The sequence below is a fragment of the Trichoderma gamsii genome, assembly GCF_001481775.2.
Source record: "Trichoderma gamsii strain T6085 chromosome Unknown Scaffold_10.2, whole genome shotgun sequence".
NCBI classification, from domain to species: Eukaryota; Fungi; Ascomycota; class Sordariomycetes; order Hypocreales; family Hypocreaceae; genus Trichoderma; species Trichoderma gamsii.
Window position 1 is genome coordinate 893,507 of NW_020171347.1, and position 24,386 is coordinate 917,892.

At 51.2% G+C, this 24,386-nt stretch overlaps 5 protein-coding genes across 5 annotated transcripts; 3 read left to right on the forward strand and 2 right to left on the reverse strand.

The window, feature by feature from the left end:
• Positions 1-1,976: 1,976 nt before the first annotated feature.
• Positions 1,977-2,614, forward strand: TGAM01_v203892 (hypothetical protein; the record flags this gene model as incomplete). The annotated part of the gene is made up of 2 exons (XM_018803797.1): positions 1,977-2,140; positions 2,236-2,614. The coding sequence occupies 2 exons, from the start codon at positions 1,977-1,979 to the stop codon at positions 2,612-2,614; spliced, it is 543 nt and encodes a 180-aa protein (XP_018662848.1).
• A 3,029-nt stretch (positions 2,615-5,643) lies between these two features.
• Positions 5,644-7,397, forward strand: TGAM01_v203893 (hypothetical protein; the record flags this gene model as incomplete). Its single annotated transcript, XM_018803796.1, has 2 exons — positions 5,644-5,837; positions 5,909-7,397. The coding sequence occupies 2 exons, from the start codon at positions 5,644-5,646 to the stop codon at positions 7,395-7,397; spliced, it is 1,683 nt and encodes a 560-aa protein (XP_018662847.1).
• A 1,172-nt stretch (positions 7,398-8,569) lies between these two features.
• TGAM01_v203894 (hypothetical protein) lies at positions 8,570-9,715 on the reverse strand (the record flags this gene model as incomplete). The annotated part of the gene is made up of 2 exons (XM_018803795.1): positions 8,570-9,190; positions 9,251-9,715. 2 exons carry the CDS (start codon positions 9,713-9,715, stop codon positions 8,570-8,572), a joined length of 1,086 nt encoding a protein of 361 aa, XP_018662846.1.
• An 866-nt stretch (positions 9,716-10,581) lies between these two features.
• TGAM01_v203895 (Fe-Mn family superoxide dismutase) lies at positions 10,582-11,532 on the forward strand (the record flags this gene model as incomplete). The annotated part of the gene is made up of 2 exons (XM_018803794.1): positions 10,582-10,837; positions 10,895-11,532. The coding sequence occupies 2 exons, from the start codon at positions 10,582-10,584 to the stop codon at positions 11,530-11,532; spliced, it is 894 nt and encodes a 297-aa protein (XP_018662845.1).
• A 1,192-nt stretch (positions 11,533-12,724) lies between these two features.
• Positions 12,725-15,320, reverse strand: TGAM01_v203896 (hypothetical protein; the record flags this gene model as incomplete). The annotated part of the gene is made up of 3 exons (XM_018803793.1): positions 12,725-14,971; positions 15,026-15,241; positions 15,318-15,320. The coding sequence occupies 3 exons, from the start codon at positions 15,318-15,320 to the stop codon at positions 12,725-12,727; spliced, it is 2,466 nt and encodes an 821-aa protein (XP_018662844.1).
• Positions 15,321-24,386: the final 9,066 nt, after the last annotated feature.

Here is a 24,386-nt window from a genome sequence, read left to right on the forward strand (position 1 = left end):
TGTATAGAGATAAAAGAGAGAGAGAGAAAGGGGAAGCTGTTTATAGGGCGTCCATATACTGCCCACCTACCTACCTACCTAGGTAGTCTGAGATACAATTACAGCATACTACTATATCTGTCTTAATGCTCTCACCGGCGCCTGTGTGTCAGCGGACTATAGCTCCGGTAGAGAGTGACGCATTCATCTGACTGACAGCCAGGTTGCTAGCTATCTGGGCAATTCCTATTTTACCGACCATAATTCTCCAGATCAATCGTGGTAGAGTGATAGCTAGAAATAATTACGTGTATTCTCATATTTATTGAACTTAAAAACGTCTACCTCGATGGCTGTGTTTCTTTCACTGTTTCCCAATGTAGGTATTTCAAATAGGTAAGTTAGGTAGAAAAGAGAAACCAGAAATTTGTCATGTTTGCAGTGCTTAGCCTCGAATCCATCGCTCCTTTTTACGTTGATACTTGAGTAGATTTTCCTTCTAGAACGCGGAGATGGAGACTCTATGACGAATTTCTTAGTACCTATGTACTGTGCCTTCACTGCGCATTTTATTTCGTATTCCATATCTCGTAATACGATTCGATGGCGCCGTCTCGTCTTTTGCTTGTTGCTGCACAACGCCACCTGGAGCCTTTCGGGGATCCGCTAGAGGGAACTGGGGAAAGCTGTTTAGCTGGAGAGAGAGCACCGATTGGTGGGCAAAGGGACTGGAGTTCTTTCTGCACAGCCACTGTATTTGAACAAGGGCCCAAAGACAAAGGCATCATCAACCTTATTGCTCGTGTGTGCATAGCGCAAGTGTAGGAATATGGCTGCGCGTGGAACGCTGTCGAGACAGGCAAGTACCGGCTGAGATCGTCCGTTGCCGAAGTCCGTTCTTTGTCGGGTGCAGCTTTGTTTGGCGATGGCGTGGCCTGGATGCTGCGATTGGGTGGCGGGTTGGTTGGATGATGTTTTTTTGTTGCTGGATAGCTATCTCGTGTCACTCCCGTTGGGTGAGTTTGATCTGGCCGCAGCGCTCTCCCCAGTCAATTGATATCAAATTCGTCCTTGTTCCTTCAAATGGCATGGAAGAGCAGCAGGCACCCACCAGGATTCCAAAAAGCAACAGCCCAACATCACCAGCTACGGTTGACGGAGCATCAGCAATAAGCAGCGCCGGCGCTAGGGGCCCTGACGATGCCCGCTGCTGCTGGCATTGTGTTGTGTCAGTGGGCAGTGCTGCTGGAAGACCGCAGAATTCTGGGCCCAGTGACCACTTGGACGCTGGCGTGGCGGGTGGGTGCGGTGGCGCTGCTTGCTGGGCTTGGATGCTTGGCGACGACATGAAAGCGTGAACACCGACAGGACCGGAGCAGCATGCATATAATGGCATGAGGGTATCCTTCGTCGTTCTCTGTCTTTGTCTCTTCTCACTTCACACACTTGCCTCCAATTTGTCTCTTACTCGTCTGTGCGTCCCTTGTTCTATATAAGCAGGTACCTACCTAAGAAGCATTAAGCTGCTTACAGGTACCCTTGCACGCTCTACTTTACTTTATCGCTAGCCCAGTGGCTGCCACAGCGTTTGCGTCTAAAAAAAGGTGGCGGACGGGACCCGGCTTCTGATTGATTCCTCACAAGGCCCCAAGATCCCCAACGTCATACAGAGCTGCAACCAACGCACGTCGCAGCTGCCAAGTAAGACAGGAATTTCGCAGGGCGCGGACTGAGGCCACGAATTTTAAACTCTGGGCATCCCTCGGAACCTTGCCGCCTTTTCTTATTTTTCTTCTTCCTTTAAATCCTCTGCTTCTTTGTTTTCCTTTCCACCATCCATCTTTCATCTACATTCGACTCTTACATCAACCATTTCGCCACCAAAGAAAGTCAATTCCTGTGGGAAACGATAAGACAATCTAGCGAATTAGTCTTTTTCTAAATTGCTTTGCATCCAAGGGATTCTCATCTTCATCTTCCCTTTACTTTATTCGGCCATGGCTCCGACCGTGGACATCTTCGCCAGAGACGACGGCTGCGGATATGGATATTTCTTTGATGGACGTATATGTCGCCGCAAGAGCGGCTGGTATTTTTGGGGACGATGGGTGCTCGCTGGTATTGCCATCATCTTGGCCTTGATTCTCTTGTTCAGCTGCTTGTAAGTTCCACCTCCACCATCACTACACTCCCTTGTCCACGTCAAATCAATTTTTTTTTTTTGGTCACAGTTAATACTCACACTCATCGCTGTAGGTGCATCACACGACGAAACCGTAGACGCGGTGTGCAGCCCATTTACGGGACTGGCTGGTTCAGTGGCGCTCCTCAAGGCCAGCCTGCTGGAAACAGCGGAAATAATAAATACAATAACGCCCACGAGATGAACAACTACCAGCAGGCTGGATACAACCAAGGTGGCTATCAGCAGCCTGCCTACGGCGAGGGATACGGAGGCTACACTAGCCCTCCGCCGTATGGTCAGCAACCTGTGGGCAACCAGACAACGGGCACCACATTCAATGCCAATGACGGATACAACACCGGCCATCAATACGGTGTCCAGCAACCTCAGAGTGCTTACCACCCTAGTGGTGAATATCAACCTCCTGCGGGACCGCCTCCAGGAAAATAAGCTGTCATTGACCAGTCACGACTTGAAGAAAGCTAAGATTTCATTCTCAGTTTACGAAATGAATTCTAAAACCTAAGAAAAAAAAGAGAGAGATAAACGGGAATGGGGTCGGCGTTTCGGTATGGACAAGAGGACTACGGGAGATTGATATCCAAATTTGCTTTTTTTACGAAGTGGAAGAAGGCTGTGATCGGACATGATATGCCTAGACGAGGCGGCGGCACCAAGCTAGCACGACCTTTTTGCTGCGGCTGAGTGGCAGCGAGCCAGACTAATCTGTATTATACGTCTTCTTAATTTTTAGTACAATTCCATTTGTGCCTGACAATCGAGCTTTAATATTCACCTTACATTCTCTAGTGATTATGGTCAATGTTTGTGGCGACAGCATCGACACTCGCACAGACGAAATTGCGATACGCAGAGATTTTCGCGATTGTCTTTGCGGTGATACAGCCAAGATCTGTTTGGTGTTTGGAGGCCTCCTCCCTTGCCACAGAAGCGGGGATTGTATGGTGGCTAAGATGCATCAGATGCCGAGTGCATATAGATTCCGTCTAGTCTCTGCTCTGTACCACCTCGGATATAGGCTCTACTGTATGTTCTACATATCCAGGTACCGTAATTGATACGCTACTGTGAGTTCATGTGAAGTATCAATAGCCGCGTTACAGCCGTTGGCTTGTATTCTGCGTGTTGAGTGGCTCTGTCCACCGAAGTAAATGAGAGTCTCTACCTGATGCTCGTTACGAGTGTCTGTCCTCAGCGGCATCAACAATCTCCACAATCAAAGTGTTTCTAATACAATGCAGTCTTTTTCTGTACTCTCAAAATCGATAATGGTTGTTGATGCCCTCCCTAGCAACGCGAGGGGCAACTCTCGTTCTCCTTTTTGAGGTCTCAGATACCCACTTCGAGCAGCAGTAGGGATAACATAGCACCGCTCACTATCTCAGCACTTTTTACGTATTGAATATCTATTTCTTTTTTTTTTATTCATTTTAAATTTTTTTTTCCCACGCTGGTGCAGCCATTCAGGGGAATAACAGTTGTGGCTTTCCTTTTTTTCTTTTTCTCCTACCTAGCCCAATCAAGATAGAGTAGGCAAGCCTCAGTCCGTTATAGTAGGCTGTTTGTGAGGACGTGCGTCTACGCCAAAAGCATTGGCCGGGTTCGACGGCCCGCAGAGCTAAAGCTTTTGGGGGCAGAGCTGAGGTAGCAAAGGATGAAAGCTGAAGAGCGTGGCGGCCGAATCTGCTGTACGAGGGAGATGGACTGCTCTGTAGCCAGCAAAAACAGATCCCAAAGAAAGAGAGCAGAAAAAGAAGAAAAAGACATGCTACTATACAAAAAAGAAGAGACGAAAGAAAGAAAAAGAGGGTCCAAATTGTCATCCCCACGACCGTCTCTGCTAGCGGCCCATTTGGAATTGGGATCCTGGTGCTAATTGCCCTTCTTGGCTCACGCAAGACTTTGATGGATCCGTTACCATGCAACGTTTTTTAACTTGTCAGTTTATCTTTTCTGCTTGGATCATGATACGCTGAAACCGATGACGTTAAAACTCCTTTTCTGCTCTTCCTTATTTTCACTTTTCTTCTTGTCGATGCTTATTTCGTGTGATGACGGGTGGATCTCTGGCTTTTCGTCCCTGGTCTGCTCCGGTATCAAGTGCTGGTGGCGCGGGCAGAGCTGACGAGACGATGTCGCCGCCTTCGGGTACCTGAAATGGCGAGCTCTTTGCTCTGCGGAGTACAGGCACCGCTGACGGGCATGGAGTGCTACGGCAGCGGTAGCCGGTACGAGGCTCAGCTCATGACGAGAAGCTGCTTGACCAGTACTGCTACTGCGACCGCTAACCAGCAGCACCAGCCGCAGCAACCCCTGCAACGCACGTTCCCGCGATTGCCCCTGCATGCTTCGCAGCACTAAGAGCGTGCCCAAGTAACGGTACCAGAGTCAGAGGCTCCAGAAGTAGGAGAACACAAGTACATGGTACCAACTCAGGATCCTTAACGTGGTCCTAAACGTGCATGATGCGTGATAAAAAGCTGGAGCGACAGGCGCCCCTTCCTACCCGGACAATGCGGCGCGATGGCAGATTAATTTTCTTTTCCTTCTCTCTTCTTTCTTTCCCTGCACCTTGCAAACTTTTTTCCCCGTTGGATTCATATCCAGAGTCTTTCCTTTTGGTTGCTTGTTTGCAGCGTCGTTTCTGCCCTCCCAGGCCTCATTCCCTTCTTTTTGCTTCATGGCCAGCTGCACCAACGGCCACATCCATTCCCTCTTTTTGGACTTTTGATTGATTCTTTGTCAAATTGTCCGCCCCTCATTTCAAATCCATCTCTATTATTATTGGGAGGGGAAAATACAGAAACCGAAACGAACACGACGACGATTACAGCCACAGAGAAAAAGACTGTGCGCGCGCGCTTAGTCCACCACCGCCTCGTCAGCGTCCTCCGTTGGATAAGATTGCTTATTCCGTTTTGACGAGCGAGCTTTCAGCTGCACAGCCCTTGATTCTCTTACACATTGTGAGCTTCGCCGTTACGCGCGAACTTTTAAAGCCAATCCTTTTTGCTTGGCGGTTTTCGACCGTCTTCACAATCCTTTGCTCGTCGAGAGAAATCCAACGTTTGTGCTACGATAACACAGAAGACGATCATTTCAAGGGGTAAAGAATCACGCCTGCCCTTGGTGCTGTAACAATCGATACAGTGTGCGACATCAATCTTTTCTTCGCGAAAACATAGCCTATTGCCTTCGTCTCATCATTCTGCCGTCGAATTCGAAATTGAAAGATTTTCTACGACCAACGACCGTCTTTTGAGCCGCATTTTGTGTGTTTCTAATTTCGCTTCGAAGCCTTGTCAGTTAGAGCATGACTTAGACATTCCTTAAGTTGACAACCAACGACATCCACCACGAGCTACAAGCACCACCAACTCAATTACTATTCATCTCATATCTATAGAGAAGAACGAACAAACATCAGTTCTCACAGGATATCAATCGATTCACACGCGATGCCTGCCGTCGATGTTGCTATGGTCCGAAGCCTTCGGGGCGGGCTATGGGAGACTGTGAAAGACAGTATCGCCAGGAGTCTCGCCAACGAAGTCATCCGGAGGGACATTGTCGCGGATGCTGATAACAAGATTTCAGACGTCAAAGCAGCCTTTTCAAGCTGGGATGGGTGCATGGCCCACGTTTACTGCAAGTACGTGTAGCAACTCCCACGTAACATTGTCATCTCACCAATGGCATTACTAACCCATACTCCTCTTATAGGTGGCCTGCTATTGCGCTCATGATCATCGCCGGTCTTATCCTTCTCAGTATTATCATTTGCATTGTTCGATGCACTTGTTTGGGAATGTCATGCTGCTGCAGTTGCTGCTACTGCCTCAAGTGTTGCGGTAACTGCTGCGGGTGCTGCGATGCTCCCGGCGGAACGGCACGCAAACAACTCGAGGCTCCATACGTTCCTCAGCAGTCCGGAGGATACCGACAGGAGGCACCCATGGTTGTCAACATGCCATCGCACTCCACGGTCCCTGCCTTCTCTACGCCAGCGTCTCATGGACCCCCGCAGTATGCCGAATTTGACGTCTCCAAGCATAATGCCGATGCCCTCCCTGCCATGCCGAGCTGGGAGACGGCCAACTCCAAACAGATTGTGTTGGAAGAGGAGGTCGAAATGGATACTTTGCCACCGAAGAAGGAGCCTGTTGCTCCTCAGAGCATGAACAGCCCCGGCTTCAGAGGACAACAGCAGCAACAGCAGAGGAATATGGGTCGAAATGATCGAAATGATCGAAATGATCCTTACAACCGGCAGCAAAACAGCTCTCCTGGTTACATGAACTCTTACGGCCAACAGCCCGCTGCTAGCCCATACGGAGCTCACGATCAAGCTTATGGCGCACACGACCAAGGATTTGCTGGGCATGATCAGGGCTACAATGCACACGATCAAGGCTACAACGGACACGACCAGGGCTACAACGGACATGACCAGGGCTATGGGGCACAACAACAGAATTTTGGAGGTCATGATCAGGCTTACGGTGCCCATGAGCAGCAGCAGCCTTATGGCGCACACGATCAAGGATTTGCTGGACATGACCAGGGCTACAATGCACACGATCAAGGCTACAACGGACATGCCCAAGGATTCAACGGACACGACCAAGCCTACGGCATGCATGATCAGCACTACAATGGAGCCAACCAAGGTTATGATAACCACGTCGCAGATGGATTCAGCGCCAGTCAACCCTACGACCATGCAGTCCCTACGACTGGTATGCACAGCCCCGGGCACCAGTCGCCCATCACCAACCAGCACGACTATGGCATTCCAAGACAGATGACACCCGGGCCAGTGCGTATGCCAACTGCCCCTCATGAGCTTGACGGACAGACTTCACCAACCCCGTATGGCACTGATCCGCACATGAGAAAGTCTCCTGGCCCTAGCCTGAACCAGAGACGTTCTCCGGGCCCCAATAATGATATCGCCATAACGCCTCAAAACAAGCCCGTCCCTTTCAGGACGTATACCCCTGGACCGCAGAATGCTCTTCACAATGGCCAGGCCTCTCCCATCACCAACAATGGGGGATTCGACTTCAACTCGGGTTACTCTCGTCCCGCGCCTCAGGACGAGCCAAACTACGATCGCCGCCCCAGCGAATCCCACGAGCGTGAGGACCATGAGGGATATCCAGGCTTCAAGCCTTACAGCCCGGCCCCACAGGGTTGGAGTGGTATCTAAGAGAGCTTCCACCTGAATATGGAACGCTAAATGTTGAATTCGGTTCTATCTACATGACACGTATGTTGGTGTATCATATATATCTTAGGGGCATTTTGGTTGCGTGGCGTTTTTTAAAGGGCAAATCGGCAACCAGTTAGAGGTCAAGTTTTTTGGTTATAGTAAAGCCTCATGTTTCGGTGCTTTATATTCACTGCTCACATTATGACGAAATTTGGTTGGGTATGATTGCTTGGGCTATTTTCTTTTTATGATTCTTTGAAGGGCACTGTTTGCCTGGACCCGTTGTTACAATATGTTCACTTCTTGCGGAGATGCCAATGGGCGAGATTGATGGTTTGGGGCTTTTTATACGTATAACCTAAAGTTATTGGAGATACCGTAACTATGATGAAGAAAGTATTCTATATGAGACGTTACTTTGGCATTTATGAACATGATTTCCAGTTCTTCAATGTAAAAGGTTAGCATTAAGAATGGTTATTTGGACTTGAGTGATTAGTCGCACTGTGCACAGTATTAGAAAATTCCAGGTATAAGATCAAAGTCCAGACAGCTACCACGAAGCACGTCAAATCACAAAAACCAGCTAGATCAAAAAAAAATCTCAGACTTTGTTAAAAGAAAAAGGTAAAAGAAAAATTGACTTTGTTGGACGAACGGGGAATCGAACCCCGGACCTTTCCCAGGCGGTGATGCAGCTCGTAGGTTGCACTATGCTAAGGGAAAATTATACCACTAAACCATCCGCCCAGCTTCAGTTGTGTTGAGGTTCTCGCCTTTCAAACACGGTAGATGAAGGCCGCAAGCAAGGACACGGGCATTTCGTGAATCAACTACTACGAGTACCAGAGTTGCAAAATTGCGATATTCAAGGGAAAAAGAAAAGGTGGTGTATTCCTCTTGCAAAAAGAACCGTTCTATCCTTTATGAGCGCTACATGACATGAAAACCCCGACAACGGTTAGAAAGAAAGAAACCCCAAGAAATCAGTGTCAAACTCCCAGAGAGGTGAAGAAATAAACGCCAAAAAGGGTATAATGAGTGCGTGCCAAAAAGCTGCCCTTTGCCAGACGACTTGGAGTGGTGGTGGTGATGATGAGAGGTGAGGGTGGTAGTGAGAGTGGTAGCAGCGGTTATGTACAAGCTTTTGAGTAAAAGTACAAATGCTGCTACTCCTTTGGATATAGTTCAACTGAGACATTGCTAGACTTGGACGCGGGTTGATTTGAGCTGCTGCTAACAATTGTCGGAGCGTCCCCGTCCACCTCGGGATCATATTCTCCGCCGAGATTGTTGCGCGACCGCCCATTGATCTTGACAGGAGTCTCCTCATCTTCGCTATCTCGACGAACGCCACCAGAGCTCGAACCTCGTCTCTCATAGTCGTCATCATCGTCGTCATCGTCTTGCGAAGCGAGAACCTCATGGTCTGCTGTTTTGCTCTTGATGAAGGAGTCGATAATGTAGTACTGGAGAGCATTCATAATGAGAGGGAAGATCATCATGACAAAGGCGACCTGGAGCTTTTCGTTTCCGTCGGTCCAGCCGAGCGCCCAGTCGCCGACGCGGGAGATCCATGGCATCATGATGAAGATGACGAGGACGCAGAGCTTCATGCCAAAGAGACCGGCGAAGTATATAAAGGATTGCTTAAGCCACCACCAGGCGTTGGGAGGGTTGCCATAGTAGCCTGACTGGATAGACTCGTTGGGTTTGCCGAATGGCGTGAAGGTCGCCAGGGCGGTGAAGACTCGCAAGAGGACAATGAGGATGGGAATGCCAACGGTTGTCTAAGGGATTTGCAGTTAGCAATCAGAGATCTAGAGAGAAAAAAAAAGCCAAATACTTACATCGATCGCCAGATTCAAGAGATAAAACGAGCACGGGTTCGGCACGTATTCATCGCCCCTCGCCACCAGCCTCTCCACCACGGTCGGCTCGACCTTGATGCTGAAGCGGCCGCTGGTCAACATGGACATGAAGATGTTGGAAATGTGAACCAGCACCGACCCAAAGACCTGCTTGGAGACGTCAAAGAACCAGACCTTGACGGGCCGCTGCGGGTGCTCCCTCCACCGCTTGTACACCAGCGACAGCATCGCCAGGCCGCCCAGCGCCGCCTGCACCACCAGCGCAAACGGGCCGAGCAGCTGGCATTCGCCCGACGAGGAGTCGATGTGGAAGGGGCTCGAGGGCGAGGCTGTCGCGGTGGCCGTGGCCGACGATATGACGGACGTGGAGAGGGTCGCCATGGCTGTGAGAAGTGCGGGAGTAGGGACGTCGACGCCTATCGCGGCATCACGAGCAAACTGCATGCCGTGAAGATGGAAAACAGAAAAGAGGAGAAAGAAGAGATGGGCGTAGACCGGGGGGAGGGACGTCGAAGAGGAGATGTGAGACAAAAAGGCGAGGTCAGCGGTTTCTCGTCGCGCTGAAGTGGCGGTGCGCCTTCGAAACTATAGCCGAAAGGAACGGGGAATGATCGTCCAGTGACAGCCTCGAAGCTGATGTCGTGCAGCTCAATTTGAGTCACGAGAGGAGTGTTTTAGTTGATCTAGAACCAAAGTGGAAACCGAATGGCAAAAGCAGCAGCAAAAGGGCAAAAAAAAGATGAGATGAACAGGAAACAAGATAATACACCACAGATATAAAACAACACAGAAACAGGGAGAGATTTCATAAGAGGCGCAGACTCAGCCAGCCAGAAAATGCCCGTGGTTACATCACTGATTAAGCAAAGCAGAGAAAGGCGCTTGCTTGAATCACGGCACTTGGGAGTACCTGAGACTTGGGCCCCTCGCACGGCACAAGGTGCGACAACGGGGCATGCGCTACGTACCGGGTACATTGAAAGGGCTTGGCGCAGGCGGGGGTTGCGGATGACGCTTTGATTCAATTTGTCGCCTGTCAGCTGGCCCCGGTTTAACCTTTTTTCCGTCTCTAAATTTTTGAGATCAATTCACCAGCCACTTCTGTGGCTTCATTTCAATTGAGGCTGGTGCTTCTGCTCTAATGGTGGGGCAATCCAATCAACCAACTTTTGGCGGGAAAAAGTTCGAGTATCACCACCAATTGGTATATCAAACCACCCTATCTTCCCCAGGATTTGTGGCCGCCCCCTCCCAATTCCTCGGTCACTGCCCTCCTTTGTCTTCTTTTCCTTATTCACACACAGCCCACCATGTTCCGCACGCGGCTGCTACGGACGCCCAAGCAGGCATTGGGCCTGGGCCTGCGCGCATCGTCTGCCAACACCAGCTTCAACACCAGCTTCAGCGCCGGCTTCAACGCTGCCCGGAGAAGCCTGCATTCGGTGCCGGCGCTGCCTCACGACTACTCCCAGGGCGTGCCCAACCTGATGAGCGCCGGCGGCTTCGCCATTGCGTGGACAGACTACATGAAGCTGATGCTAAACAAGCTCAACGCCATGGTTGCCGGTCAGTAAAGTTCTCCTCTCTGCATATATATATATGTTTTGCTAACTTGCATCGCAGGCACCGACCTCGAAGACCGCGACATGAAAACCATCCTCCTCATGACCGCCCGCGAACCCAACCAGGCCGCCATCTTCAACTACGCCTCCATGGCCCACAACAACCACTTCTTCTTCCAGGGCATCGCCCCCGCCGGCACGCCCATGCCCGAGGACCTGCGCCGCGAGCTCGAGGCCTCCTTCTCCTCCATCGACACCCTACGCCGCGAGTTCGTCGCCACCGCCTCCGCAATGTTCGGCCCGGGCTTCCTGTGGCTCGTCAAGGCCGGCCCCGGCGACTACCGCCTGCTGCCCACCTATCTCGCCGGTTCACCTTACCCGGGTGCTCACTGGAGAGTGCAGTCCACGGATATGAACACCGTTGGCAACGAAGGATCCGCGAGGCAGTACTACAGCAACCAGGCGCTTGGTGCGAGGAGGAGGGTGGGCGATTTGCCCCCGGGGGGTATTGAGCTGGAGCCGCTGCTGTGTCTTAATACGTGGGAGCATGCTTGGCTGCTGGATTGGGGCGTGGGAGCTGATGGGAATGGTGGAAAGGCTGCATTTGTCGAGTCTTGGTGGAATTTGATTGATTGGGAAAAGGTGCACCAGAGATCTGGCGTGGCGCGCCCCGAGTTTCTGTCAGAAACATCTCCATAAGGAGAAATACAGAGAGGTATGTTGGATGGCTGATGTCAAGAGAGGACCAAAAAAAGATGATATGGGTAAAAGAAGCAAAAGAGAAAGGGAGCGAAATTTAACGTATATATGTGTCATTACTAAAAACGGAAGAGATAAATGGTTGGAAGGCCCTACCCTCAGCATACGATAATTGGGAAAGACATCGTATGAGAGAGAGATGCGGGTTGGAATAGATGTAAGATAGTGTAAAAGTACTACATATATATATTTACTATGCTCTATCTACAATAAACACATGAAATCACACGAAGTAGAGATGACCCTTCGTTGATGAGAGGGGTATTTTGCGATTGAGTTGATGCTGATGATTAGAGCTTCTTTGGGGAGGGGGGAATAGATGGAAGGGCTCATACCCTAGACCTTCCAAATACAACTTCTTTGTTCATTGAGTTTGAGAGATTGCTTCTGTATATAGCCGATGGATAACGTGCACTCACTCACTGTCATTACTATATGTTCTTTCGTCTTCATAGACCTCCTCTCACCGAATTAACATCATGGCCGAAGGAGTCTTTCGAGTTATTATTTACCAACGCAAAGCACAAATGCCGCATTGGAGAGCCAAGTTGTGCCATTTACAATCACAAATAAGTCATTGTTCACGATTTACACCAGACGTACACAGCTTTCATGCTAATTTTCTTCTTTTTATTTTCATTTTATGTAAACCAGCTACCACTAGCTAAAAAAAAAAAAAAAAGAAAAAAAAAAAGTCTCCAAACCAACGGCATGAAATAATTTTTTGTTTCCAAAGTCATCATAATCCCTTGAAGGAAGGTTTCTAACATATAAATAGGTATCATCAATCTTAAATCCCTCAAATAGAAACAAAAATGGATATCAAATCCTTCGCTGCGGATCCACGCGCATACACACACACCAGATTTTTTGTCTTATGCAAGAAGAGAAGAAGAGGTTGTAGAGAGAAGAGAAGCTAAAGAATAAAAGGAAAAAAATTGGGTGCATGAACGTAGGCAACTTGAGTGCTTTGTTACACGCAAGAGAAGTATACAAATCAAAGAGACTGAGAAGGGAGAGATTTGATAGAGAACAATATAAGAAACAGGTCATAATCATTCAATCGTTAAAGACAAAGAAAAGTCATCAAAAAAAAAAAAAAAAAAAAAGATCGAAGCGTGATTCAAATAGCTTAAATCATGTTACCGTTGACACTGATCTCAAAGCCATCCCCCTTCTGCTTCAGTGCTTTGGCTAACATGAGCTCTCGCATCCAGTCAATACGCTCATCGCGGCCCTTGACGGCAAAGTGGTGAGTCTTGCCAGTGCCATTGACACCCTCTGCCGAGGCATTGGGCTGGAGAGAGCTCTCACGCTTACGAAGGCGTGCTCCGTTTTTATCTTGAGGGATCAGCTGGAAGCTGAAAGCGCCAACAGGGTCGCTCTTGTCACGGTTGTGTGAAATGGAGACAGCCTTGAATGCAGCAGAGAGCTTTGAGGTAGATGCGAGGCTGGAGCAGGCAATTGCGTAGTCATCAATATCGACATACTCAAGTGTGCGGTCCATCTGTTGGGCGTCTTTGTGCATGTTCAGGCGGGTTCCCTTCAAGGTAAAGTAACCGTCCTGCCATTCATGGCGAAGCATGCGCATCTTGCGCTTCTTCATGGGGCCTTGGAAGCTGACGCCGCTGGTAGACATGGCAGCAGGTGCTTCCTGAGAATCACCAGGGCGTAGTGAAGGCATGGGAGGGATAGCAGTCTCATATGTAGTACGGTCAACAGGAGACCAGGGGTAGTGGAAGCGAGGAGGAGCTTGAGGGGGTTGCTGCTGCTGCTGCTGCTGAAAGTGCTGAGAGGGAACTGGGGTTCTAGGAGAGGCCGTCTTTGGCGAAGTGTTCCTGTGGTAGTTGCGGGTAGCCCGATTCTCGTCCAAAGCTGGAAGGACAGGGAACGACGGGCGACGTGCAGAGGCTCGCGACTGGGATCGAGTGTGACCCAGTGCGGTGGGAGCAGCTCGGTAGTTCATGTCGGGAGGCACCGACTGAGAGGTATCACGAGCAACAGGTCCAATGGGCACGGCAGTGACGGGAACATCCATCTCAGAGAATGGAGTTCCAAATCGGTACGGGTTCTTAGCAGTTTCCAAGTCAGGTGACATGGGGTCTGCCTTGTCCATCTGGTATGGTACAAACTCTTGTTGCAAGGGAGAGGAGCGGCGGGATTCCTGCTGTGACACAGAGGCTCGAGGAGCTGCTTGTCGTGCAGCCTGAGGCCCTGCTGGGATAGATAGCTTCGGCAGACGTCGCAGGCCTTGATGAGGCTGTGCAGGCGGCGTAACTTCAAATGGGGGAGTCATCGGCATTTCAGCGCAAGCATCATTGGTTTGCTGAAAGTTGAGGAATTGTCGGACGTTGTCCTGAGGATCGCGAGCCTGTACACCCCGAAGAGTCGCTTCCTGGAGATACTGAAGAGGTGGTAGGCCACCGGGGCCGAGGATGTCGGAAGATGCCACCACAGAGGGGACTGAATCAGAAAATGGCCGCATCGTCTCATTGGGATCCAAGGCCCTGGCCGTGTCGGGGTTTCCTACGTCACCATAAATAACCGCGCCGCTGGCTGTGTTGATGTCGATGTGGGGATTCAATCTCTGAAACTCCTCAATGATTTTTTGCTGCTTCCTCCACTTTGAGCACTTCTCACCCTTGGAACAGTTGTGAGGCTTTGGAATGACTTGTTCGATGCCAATGATGGACACAGACTCCATTGGCGTAATGGGGTCGTTGACGCCGCGACGTTGTCTGCGCTTGCTCTCATGGCGCCGTACTGAACCAGAGTTATCCTTCTTCACTGCCTTCCTAGCTTCGCGGCTCGGCTTATCCTCAATTGGAGTCGAGGCTCGGGGCGAGGCAGGTCTGCTATCCATCAATGCCTGAATCTGATGCCATACCCTTGTCCGAATGCCGAAAGAAGAGATATCCAGCTCTTTTAGATCTTCAAACTTCAACGTCATCAGGATAGCTCCGGTAATGTCATTTTCAATGAATCGGTCCGAGACCGCCAGCTCCAAACCGGCATTGAGCATCGACTGCGCTACCATCTCGGGGGTCCATGATGCCAGCTCTGATGTGTCGAGGTCTTCATCAGTGTACTGGAAGGGGCTATTGCGGCGAGATAATTGATGACCTGAAACTCGTCGAGGCACTTGCGGAGTCATGGGCGACAATGTTAGGATTACATCTTCGTCTGGCGGATACTTCATGTACTGATCCGCAGGGAATCGAAAGAGGTGCGGCCCGCGAGGCCCTTCTACTTGCTTTGGGGAATATTCCAGATAGACTTGCGGGCCTCTGCTTGAACGGGGGGTGGGGGCCTCGTCGTACGAAGAAAGGGTTGTGAAACTCGGCTGCCCAGACTGGACGAACCCGACGTTAGCATCGAGCTGCTGCTTTCAAAGGAAAGGGAATGAGTTAGAGAAAGAAGATGGTCCACTTACTGATTGCAAGCTCACTCGCGGTGAGTTATCTTCCGGCTCACTAATCACTTCATCCTCTTCTCCATCCCAATCCGTATCCACGAATTCTGTAGCCACAGACGTCGGCCTAAACTGCTGGGGCTCTTGCTTGAGGTTAAAAAAGGTGTCCCGAGGAGCAGGCCTCTGGCGCATTTCCTGGTATGTGCGGCTTTCGCCGGCTTGAAAGGATGTGTAGTTCTATGTGATATCAAGTAAGTAACGGGGCCGAATGACAAAACGTGTCAAAAGCAAATCAGAGCAATTGCCACCATACCATGTTTCCTCAGCACTCGGTGCTGTCTTCTCTCTATATGAATTGTCCGCTCAGGCGGCTTGTTTAATACATAGAAGCAGCGAGGGTAAACTTGGGGATAGCTCTTCAAAAGGGTAGGTTGTAGAGCAGAGTTGCTTCTTGCAATGTAGCCGTCGCCGGCAATCTTTCTAGAGAGATCGAAGCAACTCTATAACGTAACAATAGGTATAATCAAAGACGCAAGAGAAAAAAAAGGAAACGACCAAGCAAGGGAATTAAAATCTCGATACGGAGTAGATGTCACGTAAACGAGATAGAGGTCGCAAAGGGGCAAGAGAACTCTGCATCTCGGTGGGCGGCTAACGGTTGATAAGTATTCCTCATGAGAGCGGCCGAAGGTCGCACTTCAGGGCCCGGCCGTGAGGTGCTGCGGGCGAAACCACGCATACGACTGCACGTTTGAGCCAGGGACCACCACCCGGTAGTCAGCACCAGAGCTAGTCTGTAATGCGATGTGATGAGCACACCGATCCGGCTCGCAAAAGGACGTTGCGGGGGACAAGAATAGCAGTCCCACAGCACTCTACAATACCGCCTAACAGAGACAGGGCGCTGCTCGCATATTTCAAAGCACAGGCCGGTACGAGGACAGGGTGACACCGCTGGCCGCAGTGCTTGCTAGAGTCGACCGTGTTGGCTCCTATTGGCGCCTGAGGCTGGCGCTTTCTGCCATGATCTCGGCGCGAAGACGACGAGAACAATTGGACAGACGGCCAAACACTCGCAGATGGTGTCGTTTCGTCCAGCCAGTCAACGGTCGAGGCCACCCATGGATACTGCCGCACAAGCTCCATATGTGGAGCCGCGCAGGGTACTGGGCCATGCGATTTGCTGGAGGCCAGCAACCTTGGGCGCCGGTACTCGTCCAAATATAGCCGGCGCTTAGGCGCCGTGATCTCTTTGCAAGCAGACTAGATAGGCCTAGGACGCGGACAAAAGGTTGAGAGGCAGCCCTGGTCGACAATGGCGGGCCACTTATGCACAAGCAAGGATTTTCAATGTAGCCCATGTACCTTTGTATGCACGGGAGGATGGGTAGAGCTTCCAGTGCTGCGAGACGGTAGGCGATAGAAGAGTGAGGTATCATATCATATCTGTCTTGCTTCTGTCATCGTCCAGAATCCATGCATCCCCGCTCGGTCTTGCAGGCACGGTGAATTGCAGAAGCAAGCACTTGCTTAAAGTGTAAGCATCCCGGGCTCTGGTAGACCTGTCAAGCTTCGGTGGCCCAATGCATCCAGGTAGCATTGGCATCCTGAGTTTTCAAGATACGACACAATCACCGACCAACCCTGGGCAGTCGCCTCCGTCAGCATCGCGAGGTCTCCAACAAACAACACGGCAGACAAGGACTAGGAGCCCAAAGACCTCACAAAAGATCATTCGAGAGAAGATAGGCGGTGGAAGATCTGACGCCGTCACTATGGCCTCGTGACTCAACGAGTCTTTCCCTCGCAGACCAGGCGAAAAAGGCTCCATCCCGGACCCGTCTTGGAACCCAACGTTTTTTTTTTCCTTTCCTTCCCATGCTCCGTAATGGAAAAAAAGAGCTGATACATGCAGCAAGTCGGTGAGGCCGAAGAGCATTCTAGCGCAAATAGCCCCGGCCAGTGGCTTGAGACTGTCTCGGCTGCTAAATGGATAAACGGTCACGCTGGAAAGACGACAATCCTTTGCATGTTCCTGTGCCTCTACAGATGTTTCTTGTGTAGCCTTGTTTCCCATGTAAGTGCGGACGGTTCGCACATGCGTGTTGGTTCTGTCAGTGTGATAAGACCCCACCAAGCTGGCCATTGGTTTCTCTAGCGGCTACTACCGTGGCTTGTCTTTTGACGCCGTGCCGTATGGTTTCCTTTTTGGGTAATCGGTTGGTTGGCGAATGTAGGGCGAAAGGTTGATGAACCTGTCCAGCTACGATCATCACATCAATCACATTGTCCGCGTTGTGATGAACTCGGGCGAGCTAGTGGAACGGTCCGGTTCGCGATTCAAGTTCTTTTCTGATTTTGCGGAGTTGGTTGAGAAGAGGGAAAAAAACGCCAACCGTCGTCACACTGATTAGATGTGATATCCATCAGGAACCCAAATTTGAGACAAGGGCCAGATGTAAGCATATGCAGGTAGATGGGCGCGTCGAGGCCTTGCTTGCCTTGTTCGGTCTGCTTCGGTCTGCACGGACTGCAGATCTCAGTTATGTGCTTGTCTTTGCTTGCTCGACCCTTGCATCGGTGACTTCATTGCGAGACATTAGCAAGTCTCGGCTGCCGGCCTCGCAATGCTAGCACAATGACGACTGCGTGAGGCACAAGTTAGCCATATGGCCTGCTAGCAAAACGTCTCTCGGCCGCACGGCGGTCAATCATGATGAGCCCAACCATGCCCATCGTGTGCACAGCACCGTACAGTCCTTGTAGATTCCATGTGCGGTGCCGCTCTCGCGCATCATGAGCATCTGGAGCTTGCGCAACCTTGATCACGCCCGCCGCAGCTAGCTCAAAACGAGCTGCTCGTAACTACAAGACTTTTGTAGTGATGGCGAGTAGTCGTAGAGCTAGGCAAATGCTAGTGCTAGTGGTAGTAGTCAACTTAACTTTACTAGCATCTCCTCCACGGCCCTGCAAGCTACCGTGCTCTGTGATAGGGTATCACGACAACGTCCGCCGGTGTCGTCCAGGGAAGCTCGATACGCTAGCGACGTGCAAAGGTCAAGCAGAGAGATGAGAGATGAGAGATGCGACGTGACACCCAGGGCCAGGGAGCCGATCTTTCTTTCGGAATCAAGTCAGCTTTTGCAGCCGTTACCCCACATCGTATCCAGCAGGAGAGAGCAGACGAGGGCCGAAAAGCTCCAATTGGCGACGGCCAAGGTGATTGATGAGGGAAAATCGAGGGCCAAAGAGAATGGCCAAGGCCAGAGTCGGCCTGAGAAGGGGGGGTGGCCATCATGCGATGTGGTCCGGGCTAGCCACCACGAGCAGCTCTGCCAGGGCCCCTGTGCATACTGTATCGCTACTGTGCATGCGACTATCAGGCCGGCAGAGGCATTTCGTGCGACTAGTGCTGCGAGTGCAGATGAAGAGCAAGGGATGGGGGTCGGGGATGGCACGATAATGGCTCCTCGCTGAGAGCGAAGCTGCGTAGCGCACATGTATGTCTTACCTTATGCCCGATTGATGGCTGGAGAGCAGGACGGGGGTCGGGGATAGAACGGGGCCAGGCGGCACGCGTAGCATCAGGCAACGAGGAAGAGAACAAAGTGCAGCACAGTACAGTACGGACGAGATGGATGATTTCGAGTCGAGGGAAATTGTCTGGATGGTGTTTGTGGACGCAGCCAATCCAGAGGGCCGAGGGCGGCGACGATAGAGAGACTCCACGTGCTGTCGAGGTCACGCAGCACTTGAGACCAATTGGGCACGGCTCAAATTTACCACCGAGGCCCAATCAGCGAGCGACACCGGCCTCAGCGCCGCCCATTGGCCAGATTTCCATCAATCGCATCACTTGGCCGTCCAGGAGTCATTTCAGACTGGAAGCGAGCAAAGGACGTGCCCTGCAACGTGCCTGTACAGCAGCCCACCTTGATTTGCACGATTTTAGCTGATGCTGCTATAGCTTTGGATGCTATGCGATCAAATTGATTATATACGAAGCGCAAGCAAACAAGTTCCAGCTCGCAGCCATTCTTGTCATTTGCAGAGCTAGCAGCCAACAAAGTAAACAAGACGCATGCTAGTGCTTTTCGCTCCCGTCTCCAGCCCCCCCAGTCTCCGCCAATGCCTTGCATCTAGAAACCACAGGCAACGGAACGGCGCCGGCAAGATAGTGACTAGCATGTACACAGACCAGGAGGCTATCATGGCTTGAGCATGGTCGCTGCTCACCGACAAGTCTATAGTGCAACGGAGCTCTTTGTCTCTGCTCAGGCGGGGGAGGCCAGGGAGAGCGATAGTACATACTGTACTGGCTTCCATTACGCAAAAGAAAACGAAAAATTTTTGCAAGCCCCCCGGCCGGTGTGGCGTGCGGCGTGCCGGGAAGAAAAAAAAAATCAAGAAACCATGTCGAACATGTCTCTTCTCCCGTGGTGTCTTACACAGTTGCGACGTTGAAAGCCAAGACAGCCATACGGGCGCGGAGAACGTTGGCCCGATTCTTTCTTCAATCAACAGGCCTCACTAACGGCGCTAGGTCGCCCGCTAGAGGACGGATGGACCGTCGTAAGTTCAAAACGGAGGACGAAGATCGAATGGGAGTTGAGTACGAGGACGGAGACACGGAGCAAGAGCAAGAGGAGAGCAGCTCTTTGACATGCCGCGGCCCAGGGCTGCAGGACGCTCGCAGGGCTGCTGCAAAGCAGGTGAACAAGCACAAAATCCTTCGGCTTACCCCATGCGAGTAGGTGCTCTTGGTGCTGTACATGGGCAATGAGCCTATCCGATCCGGCCGAATAGTGTGATGGCTCCAGCTGCAGAGCCCACACCCAAGGGTCCCAGGCCAATTTTGATAGCACCCTGATGATCACCAGCTAGGAAATAGCACCCGCTCGTCACAGTGCGGCAAGAGGCACATAAGTGCACAAGGAATCAGTCCCCTAGTCTGGGCTCTTGGCTTGGCCGTGAGGGGGAAGAGAAGCTCCTCGTGCTACGACCACCGGCCACTAGCCACTAAACACCAAACAGGAATCAGGAAAAGATGAGCAGCAGCAGCCACTGGCTGGCATTGTTCCTCAGTTTCCATTCATCCCGTCGATAGTTGGCTTCAAACACCAGAGCATCAAACGGCCGGCCAATGACCTGCGTGAACCCCCCATTCTCAAAGGCTCACATGGCCGTGAATTGATGCGCCCCAATCTTCGATGCGTGGTGAATGGTGCGCATTTCGCTACAAGTTCCACAGCATAGACGAGCCTAGTCGAACTGGTGTGTGTTGTGACTCGAGCCAATGCGATCGGCTTGTTATCACGACCGACTCCCGAGTAGTAGTACTCTGAGTACTCGAAGAAGCAGGAGCAGTGATTCTCTAGCTGTATGGGGCATTTTGGAGGCAGAGAAAGATGGATCACGGCTCTCTCAGCTTGCAACGCTAAAATCTACCCTTTCAAGCCGGCAAGCATAAACTCCATAATTCAAGCACGAAAGCACGGAGCCCACGCAGAGACAAATTTTCAAGGCCTTCGGAAGCACACTACCCGAGAGATCCACCACAACGCTCACTAAGATAGCGGTATCTGGTAGTAATAAGGCGTCGTGAATGTTTGTACTCCGTAGGAGCATACTGTGTCCGTATCAGGGGATGTGGCCTGGCATGCCTCGCAAAAAGATGGCCTTTCATGTTTACGTGTAATTCCACTCACGTATCTCGGCTTCGTTCCTGGTGAGCCGTCATATTAACCCGCCTCGTTGCTTGTGAAATAATACAAGTCACCCAGCAATCTTAAAAAGACAGGGCGATGCTATTGGAACTGGACGAATGCTACTCTAAAAGTCGTATTGTGGATTTGGTCCATCGACTTTTTTCGGATAAATGCTTTTTTCCCGGATGTGCGAGAACCTACCCTACTACCTATAGCTACATATCGATCCGCATTGCTCCTCAAGCAGTACTTACACGACGACTGACTCGGAGCTGCCATGCACTAGCACGGCCTTTTGAGTCGGCGCTGAGCACTAAGCCGCTAAGGCGTGCGTATCTGCATCGAGGTAGATACTGGTTTGTCGTCTATGCGAAATGGTACTTGTTTAGTAGCGGAAGACGGAGAAACGCCACATTACTTTGAATGTCGAGATCGCGCAAGCGTCTGCTCCTCATCTTTGTAAGAAGCTAAAAATGATAGTGCCGAGGCTAGCCTTTAACTGCTAAAGCGGATGGAGGAGAACGGCGTTTGCAGAAACGACAGCCGCAATGTCCACATCGGTGCAAGATATCCGTAGATATTAATGGCGAGAGGCATTTCGTTGGCGTCGGACTTCAGAGTGATACACACTGTCGTTATTGTCATAACCGATCGAAGAGTGAGGGGTTATCGTCGGTGGCCCGGCCTAGAGCTAGATTGCGCAAGGACGGTATATCGATCCTAGCCTCCGGTCCAAGAAGGGGAGAAGGAGGAGTCAGTGCTAAGATACCTACTAGTAGTAGTGTTGATGGTAGATGAGGTAACGGGTGCCGTGTCATACCCTGTAGCATGTCTTGAAAATCACATCAGTTTTGCAAGCCTTTAAGAATCCAAGTCGTGAGCTCGAAGAGTTCTTATAGTTTGTGTAATGCTGCTACTACTATTACCATTGCTGAGTGATACTAGTATAGTAGTCCTTGGTTATACCACAGCTAGTAGTGTTGGTCGTAGACTAGAACTCACCAGTGATGCACGACATGCAGCGGCGACGGAGTAATGCCGCGAGAGGTACCAACCAACAGCTGTTGGGAGACGACGCGGGGCTTCTACGAGAGCCGAAGTAGGTATTACGTAGCGACGTCCAAGATGAACACAAGTAAAAACTTGGAAAGGCGCGGCACACCAGCAAGCCCATCAGTCTTTATACTCCCGCGATAGACGAGCTGAAGAAGCGAGGACCACGATGTGACGAGAATAAGCGATTCTGCATCATGAGAAGCGTGTGGCATTCGGAACATCAGCGTATGATGAACAGCACACCTTGGCCTGGGCGCTTAACGGCTCGCGACAGCCGAGATCAGACGCAGATGCACAAGCGCAAGCCTTTGACGAGGTGATCTGATAAAAGTCCGCAGCGGAAGGATTTTGGCCAGAATGACCAAAGCCGCAAGAGACGCAGTCACGCAGGATTGTGGGCTAAATTAAAAATAGCATCCAGCTCTTGGGTCTCTCGCGACGCGGCCATCTGCCTACACGTGCTGGGCGATAGCACCGCGATAGCGCCAATAGTGCGATTTGCCGCGTCATGACAAACAGCTTGTTTAAGCGCCCGACAGGCCACGAACCGATCCGTGGCCAAAATTAGTCTTGGAAAGAAAAAAAAAAGGCCGAAGTGAGGGGTTAATTGATTTTCTTGTAAAGAGGAGCAGGGGATGTCTTGTCCGCCTGCCTACTTTGGCGACAAGTGCTCTTACTTGTCATTTTTTCGAATGCTACCAGAGCCGTTTTTGTCTCAATCCAAGTGTTCTGGATGGAGGAGGTCCAGATCATCCATCTCGCAGTCAAGACCACCCTCTTTTGTAACTTAGTACAGACACATCTCTCTAGTATCTAGATTACCTTACTTTAGATGCAGAACAGCACGCTTCTATAACGACTGCTTATTGCCTTTGATCACCGTCAATCTCGTCTCTCCGGCGAGGTGGAGGACAGCGGATTCAGCCGGTTTAGGCAAATGCGATCTCTCATTTCCATCAGCTAACAACTGCGAGAGCAGAGCAACTTCGACTTGCTCCAATGCTACCTCGCATGAGGAGACTGCTCCACTCTTGCCGTCTTTATTCACTCACCCAGGCAGCCACGAGTCGACAAAAAGGCCACAAGTTGACGACAAGGCCAGACAAGGAAGTCGTTTCTGCGCTGCTCTGCTCAAGAGCTCAAGATCGGTCGAAACGTGCGGACTTGGTCCCCGCAGCGGAGCGTTGCAGCCGTTCCCAGCGCCCGCGATTGGCTGCTGATTCCATTCCGGGCCCTGCTAGGCCGCCGTGCCGTTTAGCAGAAATGAGCCAATCTCGATCCCCAGGTGGTCTGCTGGCAGGGATGGCCCCCTGCGTAGTGCAGGCGCTACAGTCGGTTGGTCCCGCGGCCCCTGCCGCTTCATGCACGAGCCAGCACTTCGTCACAGCAGCCTGGCGAATCAACGTGGCCGGAAGGGATGCTGCACGCGGCGCCCAAGCCACTAGCTCGCAACTCTGCCGCCACAGAGCAGGCCTCACCTTGTCAAATGCTCGACTCGCCCAAGTTGCTGTGGGTGCCTGCTTGTACCGGCAGCTCGCAAGTATCCTCGTACAGAGCAGGTACGACGACTTCGAGGATTATCACTCGCTGCGTGGTACAGAGTACATGTGTCTGACGCTGTGTGGCCACGCTTGGCCGTGTACTCGTACTTGTGGTACGGACCACCGCCTGTACTCGTTGCTCGGCAGCTGCGGGGGAACAGAACAGGTCGACCGGCTGCCCACAGGGAGCTGCTGTATCCCCGCTCCTCTATTCTAGGTTCTCATTCTTGCCCATTAGCAAGCATCGGCGTCTCTCTCTGCCCTGCTGCGACCCGCTGCGCTCTGGGCTGGACGATTTGTCTGGACCAAGTTATCCGTACTTCTCGACGCAGAGTGAGGTCACCTTGCTCGCGTGTACCCGGCCTTCTCCTCATCCCACTCGGCTATTGACCGTCCAGTGCTGTACCTGCTTAGTGCGAGCGTTGCTTGTGCGCTGCTTATAGCAGCCAATATGTCGTTCAGCATGCAGGTATTGCCGCACCAACAATCCTGCTGTTAGTTGCAGCAATGCCGGGTGACTGCACTTTGCCCTAGTCACGTAAAGTCATATCACACCTCCAATACCTTTGCGTGCGAGTTGTAGATTTTGGAGACATCTATTCTTGTAGATTTGCAACCTATTAGGATCCATGCGCTTGTCACGGTTTATGTGTGCAAATATCCAGCTGTCAACAGATCATGGCCGCAGAAACGCCAATCTTCTCTAGTGATGATCACACCCTCAGCGCCCGTACAGGGGCTTTGATCTGCGGCCTGCTGTACTATTCAAATCCTACTGATACTATCTACATGTATAACCATGTACCTACTTTGCATGCTGCGATAGCATCGCCTTTGCTTTCAGGTTCCTGATGTGGGTTAGGCTCCCAATGGAGGATGGAGAGCGAAGCAACCATGACAGCTTTACCCTGGCTCAAGAGCTGCTCTCTAGTCTCTCTAGCTGTATCTACTGTAGCACCTCGTTCCTGTTCAGTAAATCCTGGCATTATGAGCTACAGCCGCATTTCTGATGGCGTTTCTTAGTGCAGAGCGCCGTCGTCGAGCATTTACAAAGGACAAGTGTAACCTTTGTATGCT